We start from the raw sequence: 23,643 nt of genomic DNA on the forward strand, positions 1-23,643 counted from the left end.
ATGAGAGAGAGAGAGAGAGAGAGAAAGAAAGAGAGAGAGAGAGAGAGTGAGAGTATGTGTGTGTGTGTGTGTGTGGTGTCAGGGTGAGGGGAGGACTAAACTTCCTAAAGCAGCTGCTGCTGGAATGTCACCTTTCACAAGCCCTGAAGGGTGTGGCAGGCCCCAAAGCTGGCAGTTCTCTCAACTTAGAATGAGGGTTCTTTAATGCCTTTTATTCTTAGCTGTGGGCCCTTAGTTGCCAATTCCGGCATGAGGCAACTCACATCATCTTATCACGCTTAATTGACACATTACATCCAATTACCTTGGGGATCTTAACAATGGAATTGGTTTGACTATATGGTAAGCTACCAGATGTGCAGTGAGGGTAACTTCACACCTCTGAGCCTCTTATCTGATTGTGCTAGGAAGGTACTGCTTTAACCAGAAGGAATTTAAATCAGAAGATGTGCTACAAGAAGTGTCGAGAAAGACGTAGCAGAGGGCACCGAAACAGTAAGAATGAGAAAAACACAGCTGGGGAAGAGGAAGGGTGTGAGAACCGTTTATTCACACCGAGCAGGTTCCAAATCACAGACTGACAACCGCAATGCACAGCACTCATTACAGCACGCGAAACAGACCTGCGGCTAACAAGCAGCTTGCCTGGCTTTGTCAGGAAGCTGAAGTATAACCGATCCAGGAGAACCAACTGGGAAATGCCTCGTCAAATCCACACTCTGCTCCTCAACACATTCTTCTGCTCCCCGCCCATCCTTCGACTCCCCCCAACTTTATTCTGCACTTTTCCTTGAAACCATTTCCTAATATTTGTGCCACCAGTGCTATTTTCTTAACACATAATTTGTAGATAAAGAAAAACTATTGAAGTGTCATTAACTGGTGCTTTTTTATATAAATAAAAGACCTGACAATTTCCCTCCCAAGCCAGCACAAAACAGAGGACAGCAAAGAGGCCTCCTGTCCCTTGCCTTGACCACTCGAGATCACGCACAGGGGCACAGTGGCCGCCTCTCCTTGCTCCCCTTGTGACCTGCTGGGCCGGTCACTTGGATTTCTGGCCGCCTTTCTGGGACTCCAAGATGGCCTTCCTGGCCTCCTCCTCGGGGATGAACACGCTGACAGTGAAGTCGCTTGTCTCCGAACCATACTTGTTCTTCACAACCAGCCCATACTTGCCCGAGTCGTTAGTGCTCACGCCGTTGATGGTGAAGTAGGCAGTCTTGCCGGACTCGAACTTGAGGACGCAGTGCTCATCGGCGACCAGGGCCTTCTCGTTCTTCAGCCAAGAGATCTCCGGAGTGGGGTCACCCCACACGTTGCAGGTGAGATTAAGGGCCTGCAGGACAGGTTTGATGGGAGGGAAGGAGACACGTCAGACATAAGGATCCAACTTGAAGAATGTCTGTGGCTGGCAGTCTGGGGTGCCCAGTTGGAGAACACACATAAACCTGCCAGACCAGGGGGAAGATAGCAGTTACCTGGACGCACCTTGTGAGTTACAGTTTGAAATAACGTCTGAGTATGTTTCTTTAGGACCAGGCTTTCTGGCTTCTGGAATGCTTCTTATAAAAAATACGCAAAGGAATTTACTTCCATTCCCACGTCCTCTTTCTTTCACAAACACATGGATGCCTTTTGCTCTACAGGGCATTGTGGCCCTGTCTCAGTAGAGAAATCGCCTCATTGCCATAATCACCCCTGCTCACTTTTGCTTTTCATTTGTGTGGAGCTGGGAGCAGAATTGTCATAGCTGCTTCAGATAATGTAACTAAGTTTCAAAGTCCCTCTTCCTCATTTTACTTCTCTCCCCAAACCCCATCCGATCTGCCGCAGTTGCATAGGTGCTCTACCTAAATAAAACATTCCCATCCATGCTGAAACTCTCTTATTCTAAAAGATCGATATTTAGGCCGGCAGTTTTATTTTACCTTACTTTTTATTGGAAAAAATATGTAGATAATTGTAGATTCACATCCACTTGTAAGAAATAAAAAAGAGATACTGTGTAGCATTTACCCTGTTTTCCCCAAAAGTAACATTTTACGAAACTATAGTGCAGTATCACAAGTACATTGACATTGATGCAATTCACTGATCTTATTTAGATTTCTCCAATTTTACTTGTCCTCATTTGTGTTTGTGTGTTTCATTCTACTTGATTTTATCATCTCTGTAGGTTCCTGTCTCCCACCACAATCACGAGTATCACAGAATATTTCCATGACCACAAAGACCCCTTATGTTGTCCTTTTATACCCATACCCATCTCCCCTCTCCAACTTCTCAACCCCGTTCCTGAGTCCTGGCAACCACTAATCTGTTTTCCATTTCTAAAATTTGTCACTTCAAAACATGTATATAGAGTCATAGAGCCTATAACCTTTCTGGATTGCCTTTTTCACTCAGCAAAATCCCCTGAAGATTTATCCAAGTTGTGTGTATCAATAGTTTGTCCCTTTTCATTGCTGAGTAGTATGCCACGGTGTGCATATGCCTGTAAGGGTCATCCAGGCTGTTTCCATTTTGGGGCTATTATGAATAAAGCTGCTGTGAACATTTGTGTACAGGTTTTAATGTGAACATAAGTTTTCACTTCTCTGAGATAGACACCCAGAGGTGCAATTGCTGGGTTGTATGGTAAATGCATGTTTCATTTTGTTCCCCCAGAAATTGCCAAACTGTTTTTCTGAGGGGTTGTACAATTTTAGTTTACGTTCTGACCAGCAATGTACGAGTGATTCAGTCTCTCTGCATCCTCACTAGCATTTGCCATGGATTTTTGTTGTTGTGTATAGTTACCATGTTTTATCATAGCAATTCTGATGGCTATGTCATGATATTTCATTGTGGTTTTAATTTTCATTTCCCTGATGACTAAAAGTGTTGAATTTACTTCACATTTTAAATTCTATTCTTGCATTTTTTTTTCTTACTGAAGTCCAGAAATTATAAGGAAAAAATTAAGGCTCACAATGTACATGGAAAGGGATATCCTTCTAAAGAGTCTTATATGATCACTTGCCTTTTCAGTAGGAGTATCATTTAAAATAGGGTAGATTAAGAAATCTGTCTTCCTCCCATCATTAACTAGCATTTCTTACTGAGTTATTGTACAAATACATTCCAGCAATAAAAATATGAGCTGAATTATTGCCATTAAACTTGTCCAAGAAGACCAGGTATATAATTTTGAAAACTATGATCATCTGAGGTTAAAACTTTTAACAAAATCAAACAAAAACTTCCAAACACCTTAGGCATCATGGAAAACTCTTATCCTCTCCATACTTCAGATCTGAGTTATAGATTACGAAGTGCTTTTACGTACATTCTCTCTTTTAATTCTAACTATGACCCAGTGAGTTGGATATTTTAAATCTCGTTAGGTGAGGAAAATGGAAGAGAGTTTAAGAACAAAAGCAACCCTGCAATGGTTGAGCTTAAAGTCAGCTGTGATCATGTTTTCCACCCATGAAGAAATGCAGATGAGTGACACTACCTCTTGCTAAAGCATTTCACATGACTTGCTTTGCACCTGAGTCCCAGCCACCACTACAGTCTTCACTGCCCTTTGAGGTAGGAAAAGGTTTTGTTCCACTACAAATACCTCTACCTCTAGGACTGGTATATTACACTTGTTTTAATGAAACATAAGGATGAAGAAAGTGAATCCAGATTAGAAAATATGTTCATTGCCTCTTGGAGAGATTATTATGGAGCCAGGAATTACCAGTTTGAAAACAAGTGGAAAGAAATCAGTTTTTAACAGAAATAGAGCCTAGAGAAATTTACAAAGCAGCATGTTTCCCTTCAAAAATGAGGCACTTAATTATACAGTCCATTTCCCACAATGTGTTAGAGGTCGTTTCTTTTTTCAGTTATATTTTCATAGAGTTATCACTGAACATTTTCAGCTTCCCGTGATTTTAAAGGATGACTCTGGAAAGATACGAAGTGGTCTACATACGTCCACATGAGACAAACTTGCATCCTGATGCTTGGCCTTCAAAACATGAAGGAGATTGGAAAGCCAACTGCATTTTTAACCTTGAATTTGGCTATTCTGTTCAGGTATAAGCAGCCGTGGAATAACATGAAGGTGGTGGGATATTAAGTATATCTTAAGAGAAGGAACAAAGTCTGGGGCCCTGGAGCCTGTCCCTTCTGTGGAAGGAGCAGGGACAAGAGTGCTCCAACCTTACCTTGCCCTCCTGGATGGTGACCACGTCGGGAAGGCCGCCCAGTACCCGGGCACGATCTGCAAGCAGAGGCATTTCTGGTCAATCACTGCAGTGATGCGGCCAGCGATCACACTCACAAAACCACCCCAAAGAAGTAATTTTCCAATTTAGTTTCCCTCTCCTGAAAGTTATTTATACTGTTATCAATATGCAAGATAAGGAAATGATCCAGCGATTCTGTATTTTAATCCTTCTTTACCCACAAATTACGGGCATGTGGGTGCCTGTATCTGTACCTAAAATACCAGCTTTAGATGGCTCTGTCACATCAAGAGCTGCTCTATAATTTTCATGGCTATTTTCAGCCCGGTCCTTCTGCAGCGTATTGGGGCTAAGCTGGACGAGGCAGAACAGATCACTGTGGACAGCATCCAAGCCTGGCTTGGCCTCTTTTATGGGTTTTCTTATGGTGAAAAAGGCTGGATAGTAGAAAGGCTGTGCCCTAGAGAGCTCTGGAGGCTCATGCAGACGTGGGCTATCTTTGAGACCTTCCCTAGAGGGCTTCCCTTTCTTGTCTCCCGGTAGTTCTTAGTAGTGCTGTGCCAGCACCTGTCAATGGCTGAGAGTATAAAGGCCCCCAGAGGAGGGGACAAGAAATGGAATGGACGTTGAAGTCCAGGGCTGGCACCTTCAGCAAGCCATGTGCTCTGGGTGTGACCACCTCAGCCCCTGGGAAGGGTGCCTTTGACTCATAGGCATCCTCTCTTGTACTAACATAGTGGCCACCACCCTCTCACTTTTAGGCCTACTTCAATTAATTTGTGACTCGTGACCCTCGTCTCTACAGTTCCCTTCTCCACTAAGTCAGGGTAAAGCTTTGAGTGAAACCACTGGCTTCATTACATCCCTTGTAAGCCTAACATATCACCTGGTTCCCTGTGTGACTTGCTGTGGGATATTAGGCCAGTCCCTTCACTGCATGGGCCTGTCTGCTAATCTACAGAATGGGAAGGGAGGGGGTTTGCATTAGACCTGTGGACATTAAGTTTCTCAACTCTGCTCCACAGCATCTGTCAGATTCGTCTGGGGAGCCTGAGAGGAGGTATGGGGGGCACTGAGTTAGGGACCCCATCCAAACTTCAATTAAAAGTAACTCAGTTTTTACCTATTTTTTTTACTGGGTCTGTGTGGAAGACTTTGTGTGAAGTGAGTTTCTAAGCTTATAAAAGCTTAAAAACATGGAGCCAGAAGAGCTCTAAGGGCTCTTCCAGATGAAAAGAGTTCATAAACTGGAGTATCGGGCTCCTTGTGCACCAAAGAATTTAAGAGTTTGGAGAGGCGGAGAACTGCTTGTGGACCTGGGCTTTGCTCAGTGCATCCAGGAGCAGGAGGGACATACTTGACACAAGAAGTGCCTCTCTTGCTCTGACACCCTCCGATCATGCTTCCATGCCCCTGGTACTGGCATCTGCCCCTTTGCCATGGGTGGCAGCCTCACAGATGCAGGGCGTGAGCCAGGAGAGGGAAAGAGGAGAATGGAGGGAAGGGAGACAGTACAAGCTGAAGGTTCAAAGTTCCATGTGGAAGGACCCGGAGCCACTGGCAGGTGGAAGGATGACTTCACTTCTCACTCCTTCTCCTGGTTCCCTTCAATTCCAGCCTGGGATTGACTTTACCATTTTAATCTGTAACAATCTCTAAATTCTGGCTCCCACACTGAGAAAGAAATTGAATCAGTCCTACGGATTAGTCAGTGACTTCTGGGATTCTGTAAGACCGAGTTCTTCTAAAAATCTCTGTGTGTGCAACAAAGAGTTGACAGAAGTGCAGCAGTGAGCACACTTCTGGGCATGCAGACTTGACAGCTGGGTGTTTGTTCACTTGGACAGTGTCGTGTTCAGTGAAAGTGAGGAAGACCTTATTCGGCCTCTTTTTCTTATGAGGGCTCCCAAGAAGATGCACAGTACTTGTTGGAACAAGTTACAGTGATTTACCTGATGTTAAATTTACAATGTTTCTTTCCTTTAATGTCTATAAGTTTTTCTGATACATTGTGCCTGCAAGTGACTACAAGTGATCCATTGTATGATCTGCATCCAAGAGATTGTCAGGATGTCTGCGCAGTAGCTCAAGTCAAGAGCTGGGTGACATTCTTATAATATAACCTGAGACCTTCTTTTCATGGACATTTTTACTTAAAAGACTAAAATGAAAACATAGTTAGAGAACCGAAGATTTAAAGAAAGAAAGAAAAGAGAAAAACACTTTCACTATCCTCCATCTGTAGTCGCAATAGCAAATTAAAATTCTATTTTGAATTCACACCAGGAGTGAATGTGAAGGTGGGTTACTTACTTTTCTCGGCAATGGCAGCTTGTCTGTGGTTGAGAGACGCAAACAAACACACAAACAAAGAAGAATTTTGTTTAGTGTTACTTCAAAGTAGCTAACCTCGACTGCGTTTCACTGCTTCAGAAGCATGTTGCTGCTCAGTAAGACAGTGGGAAGTGCTGCTTTTACTGTACTTGCTGAAATAAAAGCCTCTTTCTAACACTCAGATGGGTGAGCAGTACACAAGGACCTGGAGAATTAGTGCATGGGAGTGGCACTCATTAGGAAAAGGGACTTACTTTAACCTCTGGAATTCAGCAAAGGCTTCATCATATGCTTTAAGAGAAGAAAGGAAAGTTAGAATTTTATCACTCAGAACTGACAATACACAGAGGCTGATTAAAATTCACAAGTTGAGGTCACTGTGATCAGTCTAGACTCGACTAAACCAACTTTGAATAAGACTGTGCCTATGTGCTCACTCCACAACTTAACGTACTGAACAAGACAAGCAAATGCTTTCTAGGCAGAAAACATAAAATAGCAGATTTTAGAAGCTTTCGATTCAGTGACACCTTCAACCCTTCAAACAGAAAGGGTTCAAGAAAAATGGCAACAAAAGTCTGTTTCAAATAAAAATTGGTTGTCTAATAAGCATCCTGATCATCAAAAAAGCTTTCTCTTATTTAAATGATCCCAGATGTCACAGCCACCTAGCTGGACAGCTGGATGTCTCTACGGTAGGTTGGTTGGTCTACTCGGGCAAAGGGCACAGTGAATTGCTGTAATCCCAGTGGCTGCCAGTGCTGGCCTGAATAAGGTGAAGGGTACAGTACCTGGGGAGGGAGAAATGGTGCAGTGTTTTCAGCTTTTTACTTATAATTGTACATCTTTTAACTTAAAAATTTTTAATTCATAGCTGTGCCTCACCTTTCATCTTTCCTCTTAGATGGAAACCATTTTTGTTGTTCTTGTTGTTGTTGTTTTTGGTGGCTGCCCAGTATGGGGTCTAAGCCCTTGACCTCGGGTAATAACATCCACCATGCTCCAACCAACGGAGCTGACCAGCCAACCCTGGAAACCTTTTGTATGCATCTCTCATTACTTCTCCTTTTCCCTGATCTCTCCAGAACCCCCATTCTCTCAGCAGATGGCCAGGAAATCTGAGGCCGTCAGGACCCGGCCTCTCCAACTTCCTTCTGTTCTTCTCAATATTAGTCAGAACTCAGACATGTCAATTTTCCCCCTTCACTCACATCGTCAGTCCTTCCTACGCAACTGGTTTCTTGGGCTCTGTGAACACGCTCAACCTTCAATCACCATAGAAACTACTCTTTTCACGTTTGTTCTTGCTCCAACGATTGTAAGTCAACCTGCCCTTCTTTGTCTTTCAGAAAGAGCAGGCTCTCTCTCCACGTTTACCGTCTCCACCTTACTTTTCACTGATTCTCCACCCACTGAATTTTCACTTCTAATAGCACAGCTGAATTAAAACCGCTTTATCAAAATCAATGCTAAATAAAACTCCTGGGAGGCCATTGTTTTGGACTGAGCTCCTGCACTAGGCCCCAACAAACCAGACCAAAGTAGAATGGAGGAGTCACTCATGCTAGGTGCCACATAATCAAACTGAACTTAAAAACAGGCCAGTTTTCCAAACAGTGGGAGGTTTACAGCAACCAAACAGAAGGGGCCCAGTCAACCAAAGCCGGCATGATAAGAAGTCTCCTGTTTCAACCCTGTATGGAAAGTAACCTGAAGTAACTTGAAGCCAACCAATCTGCTTTTAGCACTGTGCTGTTTCCTTGGTCCTGCTCAAGCTACCTTACAAAAACCAGCTGTTCTGCCACTCAATAGAGCACCTTTCTGTTTCGTAGATGGGATACTGCCTGATTCATGAATTGCTAATAGAAACCAATTAGATCTTTACACTTAATTTGGTGAAATTTCACCTCTTCTCACCCTTCATTCTTTTTCAAATACTCCTCCATACAGGCAGAATATTTGTATACCTTGTCCAGAGAGATCCACTGTCTTCTGGTATCCAGTTTTGCCATCAAAGAGCTCCATTACGTATTTCCCTTTGTCATTCGGTGTGGGCTCATTGATTTGCAGCCAGATCTGCTCCCCGGTGACCCCACTCTTAAGTCTGTCTGTGTACTTAATAGCAGTCCCACTGTCAAAATCAAAGAAAACATTGCTACTGTTTGCTTTTATCCAGAGTTGGTCTTTGTCTCTTATTGAAGGTCTTACCATAAAGTTTTATAGGCTTTCAAAAAGCATGGGATCTGCATATGTTATTTTTCTGCTTCACATAAATGCCAGAACTTGGATTCCAAGGCCTGGAGTCTGATAGTCTGAAAATTTACTTAACTCCCCATAGCAGTCGGGGGCCCAGGACAAACTGTGACAACAATCCTTCCCAGTGGTTTTAATTATCTTTGTTTTTGCTTGGGTTTATTTGTAGGACCAAGGGAATCTTTAAAGCTAAAAGGCCAAACTACATATTATTTTACTTCATGTTTCATGCAGATGATCTATGGCTATAAATCAAATTTTACAAGCTAGTCAGAAATACATTTATAGAAGCTCATCTGTGCCTCACATCTATTGACATATGTTGTTACCAAGCTATTTAAAACATATGTAAATATACACTTGGTGGAGTGAAGAGTGAATGAAAAGTAAAGTTGCTGCCAGAATGAGTGAGGCATGTTCTGTGTCCCTGGATGTGAGTTTCTCAGAATTCTGCAGTAGGTTGTGAGCAGACCCATGCATTGTACAAGAGAATATAGCCCTTTGTTTTGTGATCTGACAGTCTAGAAATACTACTGTTATAGATGAAATAAGAGAAAGGTAGGTCATGTTAAAAGAAACTTTATAAACAGTTTGTAAAAATGTGAGGAAATAAGAAAAAAAGTAGTATACACAACTATACTATTACAGTAACAGTTATGCATTGAGAAAAGACTGTAAGAAAGCACCCCAAAATGTTCATATTATGGCCAGTAAAACTAAGAATGGAAAAAAAAAGGGGGGGGGGCCAGGCTGTGGCTCACTTGGGAGAGTGTGGTGCTAATAACACTAAGGCCCCGGGTTCGGATCCCTATATAGGGATGGCCGGTTAGCTCACTTGGGAGAGTGTGGTGCTGACAACACTAAGTCAAGGGTTAAAATCCCCCTTACTGGTCATCTTTTTTAAAAAACATAATAAAATAAGAATGATAGCATAAGTAGGAATTCTTCTCATTTGTAATATTATATTACAAATGTATTTTCTAAAACAAGCATGTATCATATTTGTGGTTGTAATAAACAAAATGAACTTTAAAAAACAAAGAATAACAAAAATTTCCACCAAAAAATTTTAGATTTCAAGTGAATATTTAGCATTTTCTCATACCACTACATTCTTTAAAGTTTTTATTTATCTAAAAAGATATTAAAAATCTAAAAAGATATTAAAAAATTAAAGTGCCATAAAATGTATGGTAAATGTCCCATAAAAAAGGGACCCATCCATACCCCACAGATTTTAGGCTGAGCAATAGATATGTCTCAGAGAGTTAGACAGAAAGATTGTTCTCTGCTTTGCTATGATAAACCTGTTTGTATTGTTTAATCTCTGGCTAACATGCATAATAGTACCTTACATTTATAAAATGCTTCAGATAGAATAGTTATTATTGCTCCTATTTTATATAAGAGAAAACTGAGATGCAGAAAACTAGATGACTTGCCTAAGATCACAAGGGAAGATGGGAACAAAGTCAAGACTAAAACTCATTTCCAGCTTTTTTGCCATTATGCCACATACCGACAGACAGCAAAGGCAGTCCTTGATTACTGAACCTTTCATAGGTACACGAATACACAAAAAACCCATGTAGCCAACTAGACTGATTTAAGAAGTCTATGCCTTGCTAGTTGAACAGCAATTTCCTCAAAACATGTTTTCAATGTCCTAATTTTTTTGAACAAGTAATTCTTTTTGAGATGATACAAAGTTTTTGGATTGATGACTCAACTAATTTTACTTCTCATTCTTCAGACTGATATATTAGAATGTCCTAGATGTTCCAGAAGAATTTCCTAGAATTTGATCTATTCTAAGTTATACTTAGTTTCTTAAAATGTATTCTGAAAGAAATAGAACAAAGGAATGAACCCTCAAGCATTCTCCACTGGAATTTTACTACTTCTCATTTTTAGAACTCAGGAAATGAATAATAATAATAATGATAAAAACAACACTGTTCTATATCACAGTAAAGTAGTTCTAAGGAAAACACAAATGACTGCTTTGTGGGCCCCAGCTCTGATTAAATGCTCAGTCTCTGGAGGGAGCCTGCCAGGGCTCTGCCCTCTACCCATCTCTTAGCTGTGTGACTCCCAAGGTCATCTCCCCAAGGCTCATCACTAAAGTGAGGACTCTACCGCACAGAGTTGTGAATATGAAGTGAATTCACGTATCTAAAGGGCTTGGAGCAGTGCCAGCATGTTGTCAATGCCCAAATAAACATTGTTATCTGGATCATTGTGGGGATGCCACATGGCCTACTTCTCATTGGGACACTTAAGGACACTGTTAGGAGTATAAATAGTTTGACTGGTTTGACTTAGAAAAAACCTATTTTGGCTCTTGGAATCCCAGAGATGAACCTGAATGGAATCCCTATAACTCCACAAAGGTAGCCTGGGGACTCGAATAGACCTTCAGCCTCCATCCAGTTCAAATACATATCCCCAAAGTCATCTTTAGATCTCTAAAGCCTTCCGAGGGTGGACAAGGAACACACTAATACCTAACTCTGCCAGTTGCTGGAAACAACAAAAACAATGATACTGGGTACTCCTCTGGATCAGGCTTCTTAGGTGAACGGCCATTAATTTATACAATGGGAAATCTGGAGCCTCCGAGTACACACTGCTTCAGTTTCGCTCCAGACCACAGCATGTGTTAGTTGTATCTAGAAAGAGAGCGCTAAGAGTGTGGCAAAGCAGAGCTAGCCCAAGCACAACCATCTGGAGGTGGAGGTTACATTATAGAGAGTCTGCAAAGTATGAGGGGAAGAGCTATCCTCACAGTAAAGGAATGGCCTGAGGGGTTCTGTCCTATGCTCATCAGAACTGAGAATTAAGAAGACTCCTTACCTGAGAGGAACAGAAGATTTTTGTTCACTCCCCAGCCCTTACCCCCATGGAGAAAGAGTTCTACATAGCGAGTAAGTTCCCATTTACTTACTTGTGGGACCAGTTCACTTTCAAATCATCCAGGTAGTAAGTAACAAAAGAGTACAGCCGGATGCCCTCAGCGGTGCTCTGGATTTTCAGGTCTGAAGCAGACAGAGCTGAAAAAAGAAAATGCATGTTTCATGTACCTTCAAGCCCATCCCGGCAGGAGAATAGCGAAACATTGTTGTGAGAAAAATTTAACTTACCAATTGTTTTGCATACTTCAGTCATCAGTTCTTTAAAGGCTGTGGATAGAAGTTCATAGGCAAAACTTTAGCACAAAAATGTTCAATGTAAGGTCAAATCTCAAATTGTTGGCTCTCAAAAATTGTCTAGTGAAGGGTATTGGACACAAGGTGAATTTGTTGACTCTGATAAGTGCTCTTTGAGGAAATAAGTCAATTTTATCAGGTTTTAAAAGATCCCTGCTTATATTGATGTTTTCCCCCTCTAATTCTTTGTAACTGTGAACATATTCACATTCTAGAGAAAGAACCGCAATGAAACTTCCAGGAACATTTTTGGCTTTAGGATTCTCTGTCTTCTTAAGTCCAAGGAAGCCTTAATTTACATCAAAAGAAGTCTTCTTATCTGTGTCATCAATTCATAATGTATTCACCATCTAAGTCTCCTGGTCTTCCTCAGCCTGAGAATGCTTTTTGCCAGTAAGCACATTTAGCTGGCCTCCAACAAAAAAGAAGTCAAAATCAGATTTCTGCTGTTTGTTAGCAATACTATGAAAAGATCTTGTTCAGGAACAAAATTGGAAGTTTGGGAATCACATGTAGGTTTTCATTATCATGATATATTTGTCCTTAGTAGTCTCTGAATAAATGGAAATTGCTTTCTTGCTCTCTTAATAACTGCGAGGCATCAGATTTTGTACATAAATCTTTGGTTGCCACCTTTAAGAGTGGACTATTTTTAGACATGCTTCTAACAGAAGTTTTTGATCCTGGAAATTTTTAGAGTTGAAACAAAAATGATGATTTAAATTGAAAGCAGACTGTGGACTGTGGACTATAAAATCACTGAGGATCAAAAGTATACTTCTGATTTCTGGGAACACTGAAAGTGAAGTATTTTTGAATAAAACAGTAGTTCACTCTGCTGGAATTTCAATTAAACCAAAATCTGACAACAAAAAAACCAGCATGATTTCAATGGTCAGCCTGGCCTCAATCATAATTCTGGTAACCTGTATACAGCACACACAAGACAAGCACTTGGTGGACTAACCTTCATCCACAAGCTTCAATCTGCTCTTATCTTTTCCTCTGTCGTCTTTCAGGATAACTTCATAAATCCCAGCATCCTTCTTGGAAAACTAAGGGGGAATAGACACACACTGCAGCTTCACATAGCCTCAGGGTATGCTGTATGCATTTTTAAGGCCCTTGATTTATGGAACTGCCATCAAAACACACATTGAACAAGCATCTAGCCACTTGAGTGATGAACAGTTCACAGATGAATCTATCCATAATAATTTGACCAGCTGGAAGTCCTGATTTTTCACTCTCGAAGGCTATAATTGATTTGAGGCTTAAAGTCCATATCTTTTACTCTGTCTTCACTTATTAAAAGCTAATGATTATATATATTTCAAAGTTGTGCTCTTTTAGACAAAAAGTAGATAAAAATCTATACTTAAATGAATACTATTTCTGGCTGTCTCTGAACTTTTAGGGAGCAAGTTATTATGATGCTTAAGAACTAATAAGGAAGGATCCACTTAACTGCCCATATGTGAAAAAAAGTAGCTTAGCAAAGCAAGAGTTGTGGTGTCCAGCTGCTACTGGTTGGATATCCAACAAATCTACACACACCACAAGGCAAGAGAAGCTTTTGTGTTCCTACGGCAGTTAGAAGTAAGTTATTATAAATCCTCAGGTATGAAAGAAATACAGAATCTAGTCTCCGTTTGGAGGGAGAATGTAGGGTACAGAGCTAATTGATTACATTTCACATTTATAATCACCTACCTCTGTTATGAGCAGGGTACATATACCATCCTTAAAATCATGCTTTTCATCCACTGATATCTCCCTTTCGTCTTTGTACCACACAATATGAGTCTCCTTCTTAATATTTGCCACCTAGAAGAAAAGCCATAATTACCCTTCTCGAAATAAGGAAATGGTACCCTTATGAAACTAAATAGTTCTTAATGCAGCAAGGTATAGAAGAAAAAGCACTGAACTGGAGTCAGAAGACACAGCTCTCTAAAGGAATCAATTGAAAGCTATTTTAATTGAGAAAAGAGTTTAGAATAGAGTGGATACCAATGAATAAACCTAAATCAATAGCATCTCTATTTCCGGCAATAAAAATTTACTTTAAAACCATCTGGTACACAAGAAAAGAAAGAATAGATACCTACATACTAACATCCACACTTAAACGGAAAAATAAATCTTAAAACAAAAGGAAGACAAATCCCATCAGATTAAAATATAGTCCATGTCAAAAAAAACCACTTTATTAAAGGAACAGAATGAATAAGCCCCATTCTACATTGAAAAATTTAACAAAAGATAAATGAAGCATTGCAAATATAGGGGTGGAGGGGAACTACAATTTAATAAATTAATTGCTTAGTAATTTTGAGGAGACTCATTTAGATCCTAATTCACACATCATATTATATCACAAATGTAAAATGGACTAAACGACTTTATATGGTCAAAGGGATCTTGAACTTTATAATGTTTGAATTTTTTACAAAGGAGAATATATTGATGTATTTCTTGTATAATTAAAATTGTATGAAAAAGTAAAGACTTTTACAAACAAGAGAACAATCCAAGAGACCCCACTGAACAACTGATGAAATGTACATACAGTTCCCTAAAGAGAGTATAACTATAAAACAAACAGATGAAGAAAATGTTTAGTCTCATCATAAGCAAGAAAATCAAGTTTTAAAGTGTTAAAAAAATTTCAGCTAATAAATGAACATAGGAATCAGCACTGGTAACTATCATGAAACCAGTCCACATGAATGTTCTTTATGACCCCATAAACTGGTTCCTGAATTATAGAAAGTAACTGTGTTACTAGGTGGTACTGCTTATGATAAAAATGACCCCAGACGGAAAGCTGGATATGGACTAGAGGGACTAGAAACGGACTCCATAGTTTTGGGCTTCGCTGAGTAGACTGACTTTTACAATTTGGACATGTCCCTTGCGGGGATCCAGGAGGTTCTGCTTAGGGAGTTGTTATAAGAGGTACTGGATCCTCCAGCATGAGGTTTTTTAAAGCCATAGTGCCTCCTGCACCTGCCCAATGTGGATCTTGTCTCCCTGTACCCGAACTGTCACGTAGGGGTGGCAAAGGGAATAATAGCTCCCTATGTGGACACCTGTGGAAGAGGAATGCCCAGCACTGCCTTGTGTACAAGCTGGAGTTCCTCCTGTATCCTTTTGAGTAGACTAGTGACAAATGGAGCTCACAGTAGTCTCAGGACTCAGAGACTGTTGAGCTGCACATACTCTATGACCTATAATATAATGTGTAAATTGCTAAATTTACATAAATTGCTATATTAATATACTAACAAAGCTATGGAGACAGGAGGGAGGTTCATTCTAACAAGGAAGGCCGTTCCAGACATTGAAACAACATAAATACATAATGTGTGAGTTTTTCATAACCTATTTCTAGCACTTCTTGGTTGTTTAGAATCTGGGTAAGGGGCGGATTTTCCTGGGGAAAGCCACTGGAACAGGACTTCAGGGCTTACCTCCCAGAGGACAACAGGTAGTGCAGGAGGAGGAAGGACGAGTGGGCTTCTAAGAAAGGGATGGTTTATGGGCAGGGCTGTGTGGACGGGAAAGTGAGTGGGGGTGACATGGCAGTGGGCAGCCAGGATGAGAGAGGGGGAGAGAGAGCAAGCAGGGTTAGCTGCTGCTGAGAAAGAGTTTTTCAAGAAGCTTTGTCATTTCCTGAGAAGCTAAAACCTGGAATTGATTTCTCTTGTATATATTTCTGACTGCTGTTTCTTTGAATTTATCAGATCTAGTAGAGACTGGGGCACTTCTGGCTTTTACAATAACTGCATGCCAACTGTGAAGTCCATTCTTTGCTTTAGAATATGTCAGCCACCATGACCTTCACACTCCAACCTCATCCAATAGCTCCTTATTCAAAACATTTCTGATGACTCACTTAGCTAAACCCCATATGCTAAGGTACAAATAAGTTTAGAATGCTATATAGACTTTTTTTCCCCTAACTCTTTCCAAAGCCCTAATAAGGTAGAGAGCTGCAAATTCTTGACCAAACCTCTCCCCTCAAGACCGCACGGTGGCTCAGAAGCAGCAGTGCAGCTGGTGAACACTCAGGTTCTGTTGTGCCAATGTCACAGTTTACATAGGAAGTTCCACAGAAAGACACTGTGACTGGAGTCACTCTGGAATAGATCTACCGCTTAGGATACAGATTTGGCCTAAAACAAAAATAATGTGAGAGTCTTCTGAGATTAACAATTAAATAAGAGTCTGTGTCCTTATCAGCTAAGTCATGGGTAGTGAATGAGAAACGATCATCTTGCCTTCTCATATTTTTATGTTATTTTATTTTAAATGTTTCTTACCAACGAATGGTTATAGTAAGATTCAACAGTAAGGATATCTACTTATCATTTTGGTTCAAATGGAGGAGATGAAAAGCTGATCTTCCACTTCTCCACATTCTATTTTATCTTTATTCCCTTTGAATCAAATATTAAAACTTTATCCACCTCTTACCTTGCATTTCAATAGTACATTACATTCACCAGTCACTTCCCAGCTCAAATACTCGGCAAAATGAGGACCTATAAAATTTTAATAACATCTGCAATTACTCTATTAATCATGAGTGCAAAATCAAAGTTCATTTTTAAATCCCAAGGTGATTTATTTTTAATGTCAAATTTTAAAAATTCTAGATTTAATTTTTAAATATTTTTAATGTTTACACACTTAATAAATATTTTCAGGCATTACTAACATAATCGATATTGTCCATTTTAATTTGTTATGGAAATAATCTTGGAATCTTGGAATATTTTGCACAAAAAATTTTTCTCTTTACCCACTGCCTATTTTTACCTTGTTTCCTGATCCATTCCTGCCGCTGGAATTCAGCTTCTTTCTGGAGCTTTTTATAAACTAGAAATTGAAAAACAAGGAAGTATGGGATTGAGTTAAGCAGCATAAATACACACCAGCCACTATGCTAAGTGATTTATATTCATTACTAGAACACTCATACATTGTGATGACCCTACTAATTTTCAGTCTTTACAGATGAAGAAATAGGCTTAAGTAACTTGTCCAAGGTCACCTAGCTAGGACTAGTGAAACTGTATTGGATGCTGCAGATGTAGAGATTTGACCAGCCTTTCCACTGCTCTGTAAATGCCATATTTTAAATCTTGGTGGTTTTTATGGCAGCTGACTTACTACAATTTAGTTATAATGTATGATTAATAGATTTGGCACTAATAGATTTTGCACATTTTTCTTCTCAATTTGAGTAACTTAAAGTAAGTACACATTGTAAAAGAGTATCATGGTTTGTTTCTGAGACAGATATACAATCTTGGTTGTGCTGCAACCTCCTTCACTGAAGAATTTTAGTAATAAATACTTGTTTACATATAAGGTTATTTAAGTGCAGTCTTGCCTGTGGGCTAGGGATAAATTTGTTGTTCTTTTAAATTAACTTTCATTTCTATGCAATGAAATACCATGGAAAGTATTAACTGAAAATTGTATTTTGAACATTAAAATTAAATTAGGAAACAATTCCTACTACCTCTCACATGACCACTTTTGTGCCATGGGGTATCTGCACTAAAGTGAATACCAAGCTCCACAGAATTCTTACCATCTCCAATGAGAACCAGAGTAGAATGGCCAGTTGCTTTTCCATCTTGAATCTGGAATGTATATGTTCCCTCATCCTCATCCTGTAGCTTCTCCATGAACATTTCAATTATGCCAGTGTTTCGGTCAATATGCATCTTATATTTCTTCAATGGGAAAAGGAAAAGAAAGAAATGAGTGAGGTAGATACTTTACTTTGATGACAATAAGCCTGATGAAATAAAGATAAACCCCAAAGAATCATAATTTTAATAAAATTTCCTGACAACTGAGCAAGTTTTTAAAAATATTATACCCATGAAAAGAGAAGTACGTGGAATGTATGACCCAGACCAGAACTGATTACTAAGCAAAGTCAGAACTGATTACTAAGCAAAGTCTGAAATTTAATTTCTTAAATCTAACAATACCCCAGGGCACAAAATGTTGTGAAAAAGTTTTCAGATTCTCATTTTTCCTTTCAGATTGCATTATTTTTAATTAGTAGAATATTATAAAACTATAACATTATAGATGACATGAGGGAAGTGTGGCTCATTCATTGCTATATCCTTAGCACATAACACATGCATGATATATAGTAGGCAATTAATAAATATCTGCTGAATTAATATGTGAATAAAAAATGCTCCCAAACCACTTGAAATTTATTTGCTTTAATGAACTGAAATAACCCTATTAGAATGTGCTTATTTTGTCACATTGTTTAGGCAACTTGTTTTCAGAGTGTAAAGATAAGTCCTAATTCCTGGGCATGCAAGCACAAACAGTAGATTTCCATCATAGATTTGAATTAAGGAAGTTTTTCTAAAAATACCACAGAATGAAGGCTCAGGTCTGGGGTCAACTCTGTGATGCGATTCGTGGTCCAGAGCCTCTTCTGGAGGAAGCCAGTCTCCAACTGGGACCACTTTCTTGCTTAGCTTTCCCTCCCTATCCTGAATCCCTCACCCTCTTTTCTCCTGACAGCACTCCCCAAATAACTCATGTGAATAAGAAACTATTTCAGACTCTCCTTCAAGGGAAGCCGACCTAAGACAGTAGGTATGTGCACATACATGCTTGAACACGTGAAGGGGAGTGCATCCACATGCACGTGTGCATGAGTATTCACTCAAGGGAACGGGGGCAGACAGTGATGCCAGCAACGCTTTTCCTTCCTCTCCCCTGGCCAGGTGGTGACCGCAGCAGTAGATGAGAACATCTTGGAAATAGGAGAGATGGGTCACCAGGAACACAGGAGTGACTTGTTTTGGCTCTCCACAAAGTCACTCTGTGTTGAAAAGGAATATACTACATACTCTTCTACTATTTATGTTACTCATTTCTGCCTCACTAACGAATCCTGAAATGTTTAAAATATTTATCTCCATGAAAAGAGAATGAGTTGTTAATAATGGCCACAAACCACACCTCCTCCCTCTTTCAGTTTCTTATTTACACCTTTGATAGCTCAGGTGAGGGCCAGAGCCCCTGAACCCAGGTCCTTCAGCACAGCTGGCCACTGGCCCCATCTTGGCTCTACTGATGTCTGTGGGAAGGATGAACAAAGCTCAAATGTTGTAACTCTGTTTATAAGAACTATGTTTATGTTAAAAGCAAAGGAAATAGAATTATTGTATGTATGTATATGTGTACGCATATATATAATCACCTATGTAAATAAGAGACAGATGTATGCCCACAAATGCACAGAAAAAGTCCCAAAAGTATATATCAACATGTACATCAAAAGAGTGTAAGATGTGTAATTCGTCCTTCTGAATCTTTCAAGATTTTTCAGTAAGGATGTATAGCATGTTTAACCAGAAAAGCAGTGAAAGATATTTATATTGCATTTTTCTGAGCCACTGGAACAAGAGATCATTTTCCCCATACAATGTATCAAGTCCCTACTGGGGTTTCTGATGTATGATGTGATTTCAGACAAAGATACTTTGCCTTTCCAGGAGAGCAGCTTTATTTTCATGGGTGACCATACTTCTTGGTTTGCCTGAGACAGTTTTGGTTTATGACTGTTGTCCTGGAAAAATTCATTCTCAAAAGTATCCCAGTTTAGATAACCTGTTGCAGTCAATCTGCATTTTCCTTTCATGTTTTTTACACTAGAATGATTTAAACTCCCCCACCCCTCTGCCCAGTGGTTTTCATAATAATTTATCCATATTCCAATAGGGCATCCTCAGTGTATTCCACAATGATATGTTTAAAAATCAAAAAACTGTAAAACCTACCGGCCCTTCAAAAATTTCTTTGTCATTAAATATGTAGTTGACTTTGGCATTGCCAGACAGCTTCTCAGCCTGCATCCAAAACCGGACTTGTCCTTTCTCCAAAATTTCAACTGCCAACTCTGACTTAATGGGGACAGCTATGAAAAACAAAAATAAACATAGTAATTTATGGGTAACTAATTATATTGATATGGATTTCCCAACAAATGAAAATTATTCAATGGAAATGGGAATGTAGCACCCTGCTTCTTACAAAGCCCAGCAGCTGTGAGAGCATTGTAGGGAAAGCCTCAGATTAAGGACAGAGGACCTGGGCTCTAATGCTGAAACAGTCACTTTGGGCAAGTTGTTCACTTCTGAATCACAGTCATTTCAACTGTTAAAATGAGGAAGATGAATTTACCTCTAGGGGCACTTCTAGCTAACTTGAGACTCTCTGCTGTGATTCTGGTTAGGTTTATTTAGCGGAATAACAAGTTGTGATGAAAAAGTCTTGGCAAACTCTGTGATATCAGGCAGGTGACTTTGTGTCGCTGGGCCTCTCTCTACAAATGAATGGAATTAAACTAAATGCCCTAATTAGCCAAGATACTAGGTCTAACATTCTAGGGTTCAATTTCATAATTTACATAATATTTAGAAAGGAGTTAAACTTAATTTTTTCAAATAATTTAACTCACTTTGGAGGTTCTATCAATTGTTTTTTTAAAAATGAATTTTAGGGCCGAGCCTGTGGCGCACTCGGGAGGGTGCTGTGCTGGGAGCGCGGCGACGCTCCCAGCGGCCGCGGGTTCGGATCCTATATAGGAATGGCCGGTACACTCACTGGCTGAGTGCCGGTCACGAAAAAGAAAAAAAAAAAAAATGAATTTTAAAGAAGAATTAATTTTGACTATATATACAAGATGAACTAGCTGGTCATTTAAATCCTATCCATCCTTATGACATACCAGCTCATTTCAGTTCTAAGACCAAGCAAAAATTTTCAGAAGCAAATAAATGAGTCACTATCGAGAAGTTATATTAAAATATAGGATGGCTTTCTTTACATAGAAAGTGAAGGAACTATATGATATCACTGATATACACCTGTATTACTTAATCCATTTGAGTCTCAGTGAAATTTAAAAAGTTGGCTGACATCTCTCCAAACCAGTTTTTAAAGTTCTTGTAACCTGAAAATGTTCTCAAGAAAGGCTCCTCCAACCATGGTTTTGTATCAGAGGTGGCTCCAGGACAGACTTTGTGGAAAAGTTTCTCAGTTTTTAGTAGCCCTTAGCTTCCTTTAGGGGAAATCATCACCCTTTATTTTCTCTAAACTGGTCTTAAACTTCCTCAGAATTTCAGCATGTGCTATATTTCAAATCACAAGCTTCCCAAACTTGTACCAAATGTACACTGATACTTCTTTGTGTTTATCCTAAACTACCTTTTTCAAGCTTCGAGGGACACCTTTCCTTTGCAGTAGTCCACATTCTGTAGAATTCTGTTACAGACTCATTCTGGTTCAGGACTGAAGGGGGCTCAGACATCATCTACCAAGGGGGTGTTCCAGGGTCGGCAGAGATGGGCTTTGGAGCCACACTGTGACCTCTCCTCCTTAAACCTCGTGTTCCTCACCTGCTAACATGGACACTCTGTGCCTCACAAGGCTGTCGAGAAGAGTAATGGAGCAGCAGGACATAGGAAGGTACTATAAGTAATGACCAGTACTCGAGAAGGTTAGTTGTCTCCCTTCCCTAATTTCACCAGAGGAAACTGAACCCAGGAAAGAGCAGTAACATATCTGGGTAGTGGAGCTGAGTCCAGGGTTATTCCCTGTATTCTGTCTTTCTCGTGGTCCCAACTGTCCACTCTGAAGAATACTGCTGGTTTTCCAGCATGAGCATGATGTCTGAATACAGCAGACGATGGACAGACCCCAGGATGGTGAGAGCATACGCTAAGATTCTCCCAGCAGGACGCTCATGCTTGCTACAAATAAGTCTGGAGAGTGGAAAGTACAATCTCTTCTAGAAAAGTCTGGAGGCCCCATTCTGGGGAACCTAAGATAAGAATGATGCAGTTACCTAAGAGGCCCAGATGGTGACGGAGGGGGAGGGGCGGACCCTCCTGGACCTTCCTTCATGTTCACTGTCCTCCCTGTCATAAGAACATCACCTTGGGAAACACTGGCCACCATGAATCACCAAGAAGGCACAATGGCAAATGTGGCAGGTGCAGGCACAGCAAGTGATTAGGGGAACAGGCTCCAGAATCAAACCACTTGAGTTTAACCAGCTGTGTGCAAGAGGGCTAGTTACTTAAACTCTCTGGGCCTCATGCTCTTCACCTCTGAAATCAAATCACCATAGCACTGACCTTTTTAAGGTCATTGTGGAGTTCAAATGATATAGTCTATTTAAATACCTGTAAAGAGTCTGGCATATAATAAGTGTTCTATAAATGTTGGTTATTAGCATTTTGGTATCTCTTTCCTCTTCCAGTTACTTCAACAAAACCCTACAACAACCAATTTTATAATTTTATAATTATATAATTATAATTTTATAAAAATATGTTGACAACTAAGAGGACATACTAATATACCTATATTTATGTGTATGTGATTGTGTATATGTGCACACATACTTGTATAGGACAGGCGAACTTCAAAAAATTCATGGAAAGACTCATTATCTTTCAATTCTATTTTTCCACAAACTTTCTGAGGTACTCTCGTCTATGTATACAAGAGAGATAACAACCAGTGTCTACAAATGAAGAGATATTTTGCAGGATGTTGACAATACCAAAGTATACCCTCTCCCCCCACCCCCAAATACCTTGCATTCTTGGTGTTTGAATGTATATTCATATAAGGTACTTTTCCACACTGAAATTTACGATCAATACTGGCAAAATAGACTAACATTTTCTATTTTTAGCCTCATACATTTTTATGTTTTGCCTTTTCTCAGCTCTAAATTTCCTTAGGCTCTTTTCTCTGGCAGTTCATTTGCTCCAGCAAAATATCTGTTATTTGTAGGTTTGAGGCATATGTTCGGTGGTTTTCAAAATATTTTTGAAAACAGCTTAAAAAAGGAGAACTTACTGTGCCAAAGGATAAAGAAATACCATACTCTTTATTACATTCTATAATAAACTAGACTTAAAAGTTTAACCTCATAAAATTTCAAGAAAATGACTTAATTAACATGCCAGCATTTACTAAGAGGAAGTGGGTCTGAACTGAGAAATCTGATATGCTGCTTTGACCCCATCACCAGATCTCAGAAAATATTCATGTAGTGACCTGTTCAGTCTGATAGCAGTAGGGGAAAGAAAAGTACTGGAGCTGTAATATTTAAAATGTTGCTTCAGTGGGCTAACAAAACCTTCCTTGGGTTGAGAGATTCAATACTTGCATGTCAGAGTTTTAAACACATTCTCAGGTTCTCCCTCTGTGCCTAACAAAATGCTACACCAGGTCTCTAATAAAAGGACATCTGAGTTTGATGCTACCTTCTCTGCTGGCACCAATGATTACAGTCCTTAGGCTGATGCAAAATAAAATAATTTAATATAAATGATAGTGACATCAGGGAATTACTATTGCCTTAATTAATTCTATCTCCAAGTCCATATTGATCATTGAACTCCAGGGAAGCCCAGGCAACTTGAGCTCCAGTTGATACCCCATCTTCTCTTATCTCCATTCTTTAAGCTAAATGTAAATGTTGTTTGGACCAGCTGTTGCCCCTACAGTTAATTAATGTTTACTCTCTGACTACTTAGATT

At 39.7% G+C, this 23,643-nt stretch overlaps 1 protein-coding gene across 1 annotated transcript in view; it reads right to left on the bottom strand.

Moving 5' to 3' along the window:
• Positions 1-521: 521 nt before the first annotated feature.
• The window catches only part of MYOM1 (myomesin 1), a 131,320-nt gene continuing 108,198 nt past the window's right edge, over positions 522-23,643 (bottom strand). Inside the window, exons 25-37 of the mRNA XM_063077233.1 lie at positions 19,864-20,000; positions 17,631-17,775; positions 16,850-16,909; positions 16,505-16,572; positions 13,736-13,849; positions 12,990-13,077; positions 11,957-11,995; positions 11,761-11,866; positions 8,528-8,691; positions 6,815-6,851; positions 6,540-6,562; positions 4,206-4,261; positions 522-1,339 (exon numbers count right to left, since the gene is read on the bottom strand). Coding sequence (XP_062933303.1) covers positions 1,046-1,339; positions 4,206-4,261; positions 6,540-6,562; positions 6,815-6,851; positions 8,528-8,691; positions 11,761-11,866; positions 11,957-11,995; positions 12,990-13,077; positions 13,736-13,849; positions 16,505-16,572; positions 16,850-16,909; positions 17,631-17,775; positions 19,864-20,000 — 1,331 coding nt within the window. The 3' untranslated portion in view covers positions 522-1,045. The remainder of the gene's footprint in view (positions 1,340-4,205; positions 4,262-6,539; positions 6,563-6,814; positions 6,852-8,527; positions 8,692-11,760; positions 11,867-11,956; positions 11,996-12,989; positions 13,078-13,735; positions 13,850-16,504; positions 16,573-16,849; positions 16,910-17,630; positions 17,776-19,863; positions 20,001-23,643) is intronic.

This window comes from Cynocephalus volans, chromosome 13 (assembly GCF_027409185.1).
Source record: "Cynocephalus volans isolate mCynVol1 chromosome 13, mCynVol1.pri, whole genome shotgun sequence".
NCBI classification, from domain to species: Eukaryota; Metazoa; Chordata; class Mammalia; order Dermoptera; family Cynocephalidae; genus Cynocephalus; species Cynocephalus volans.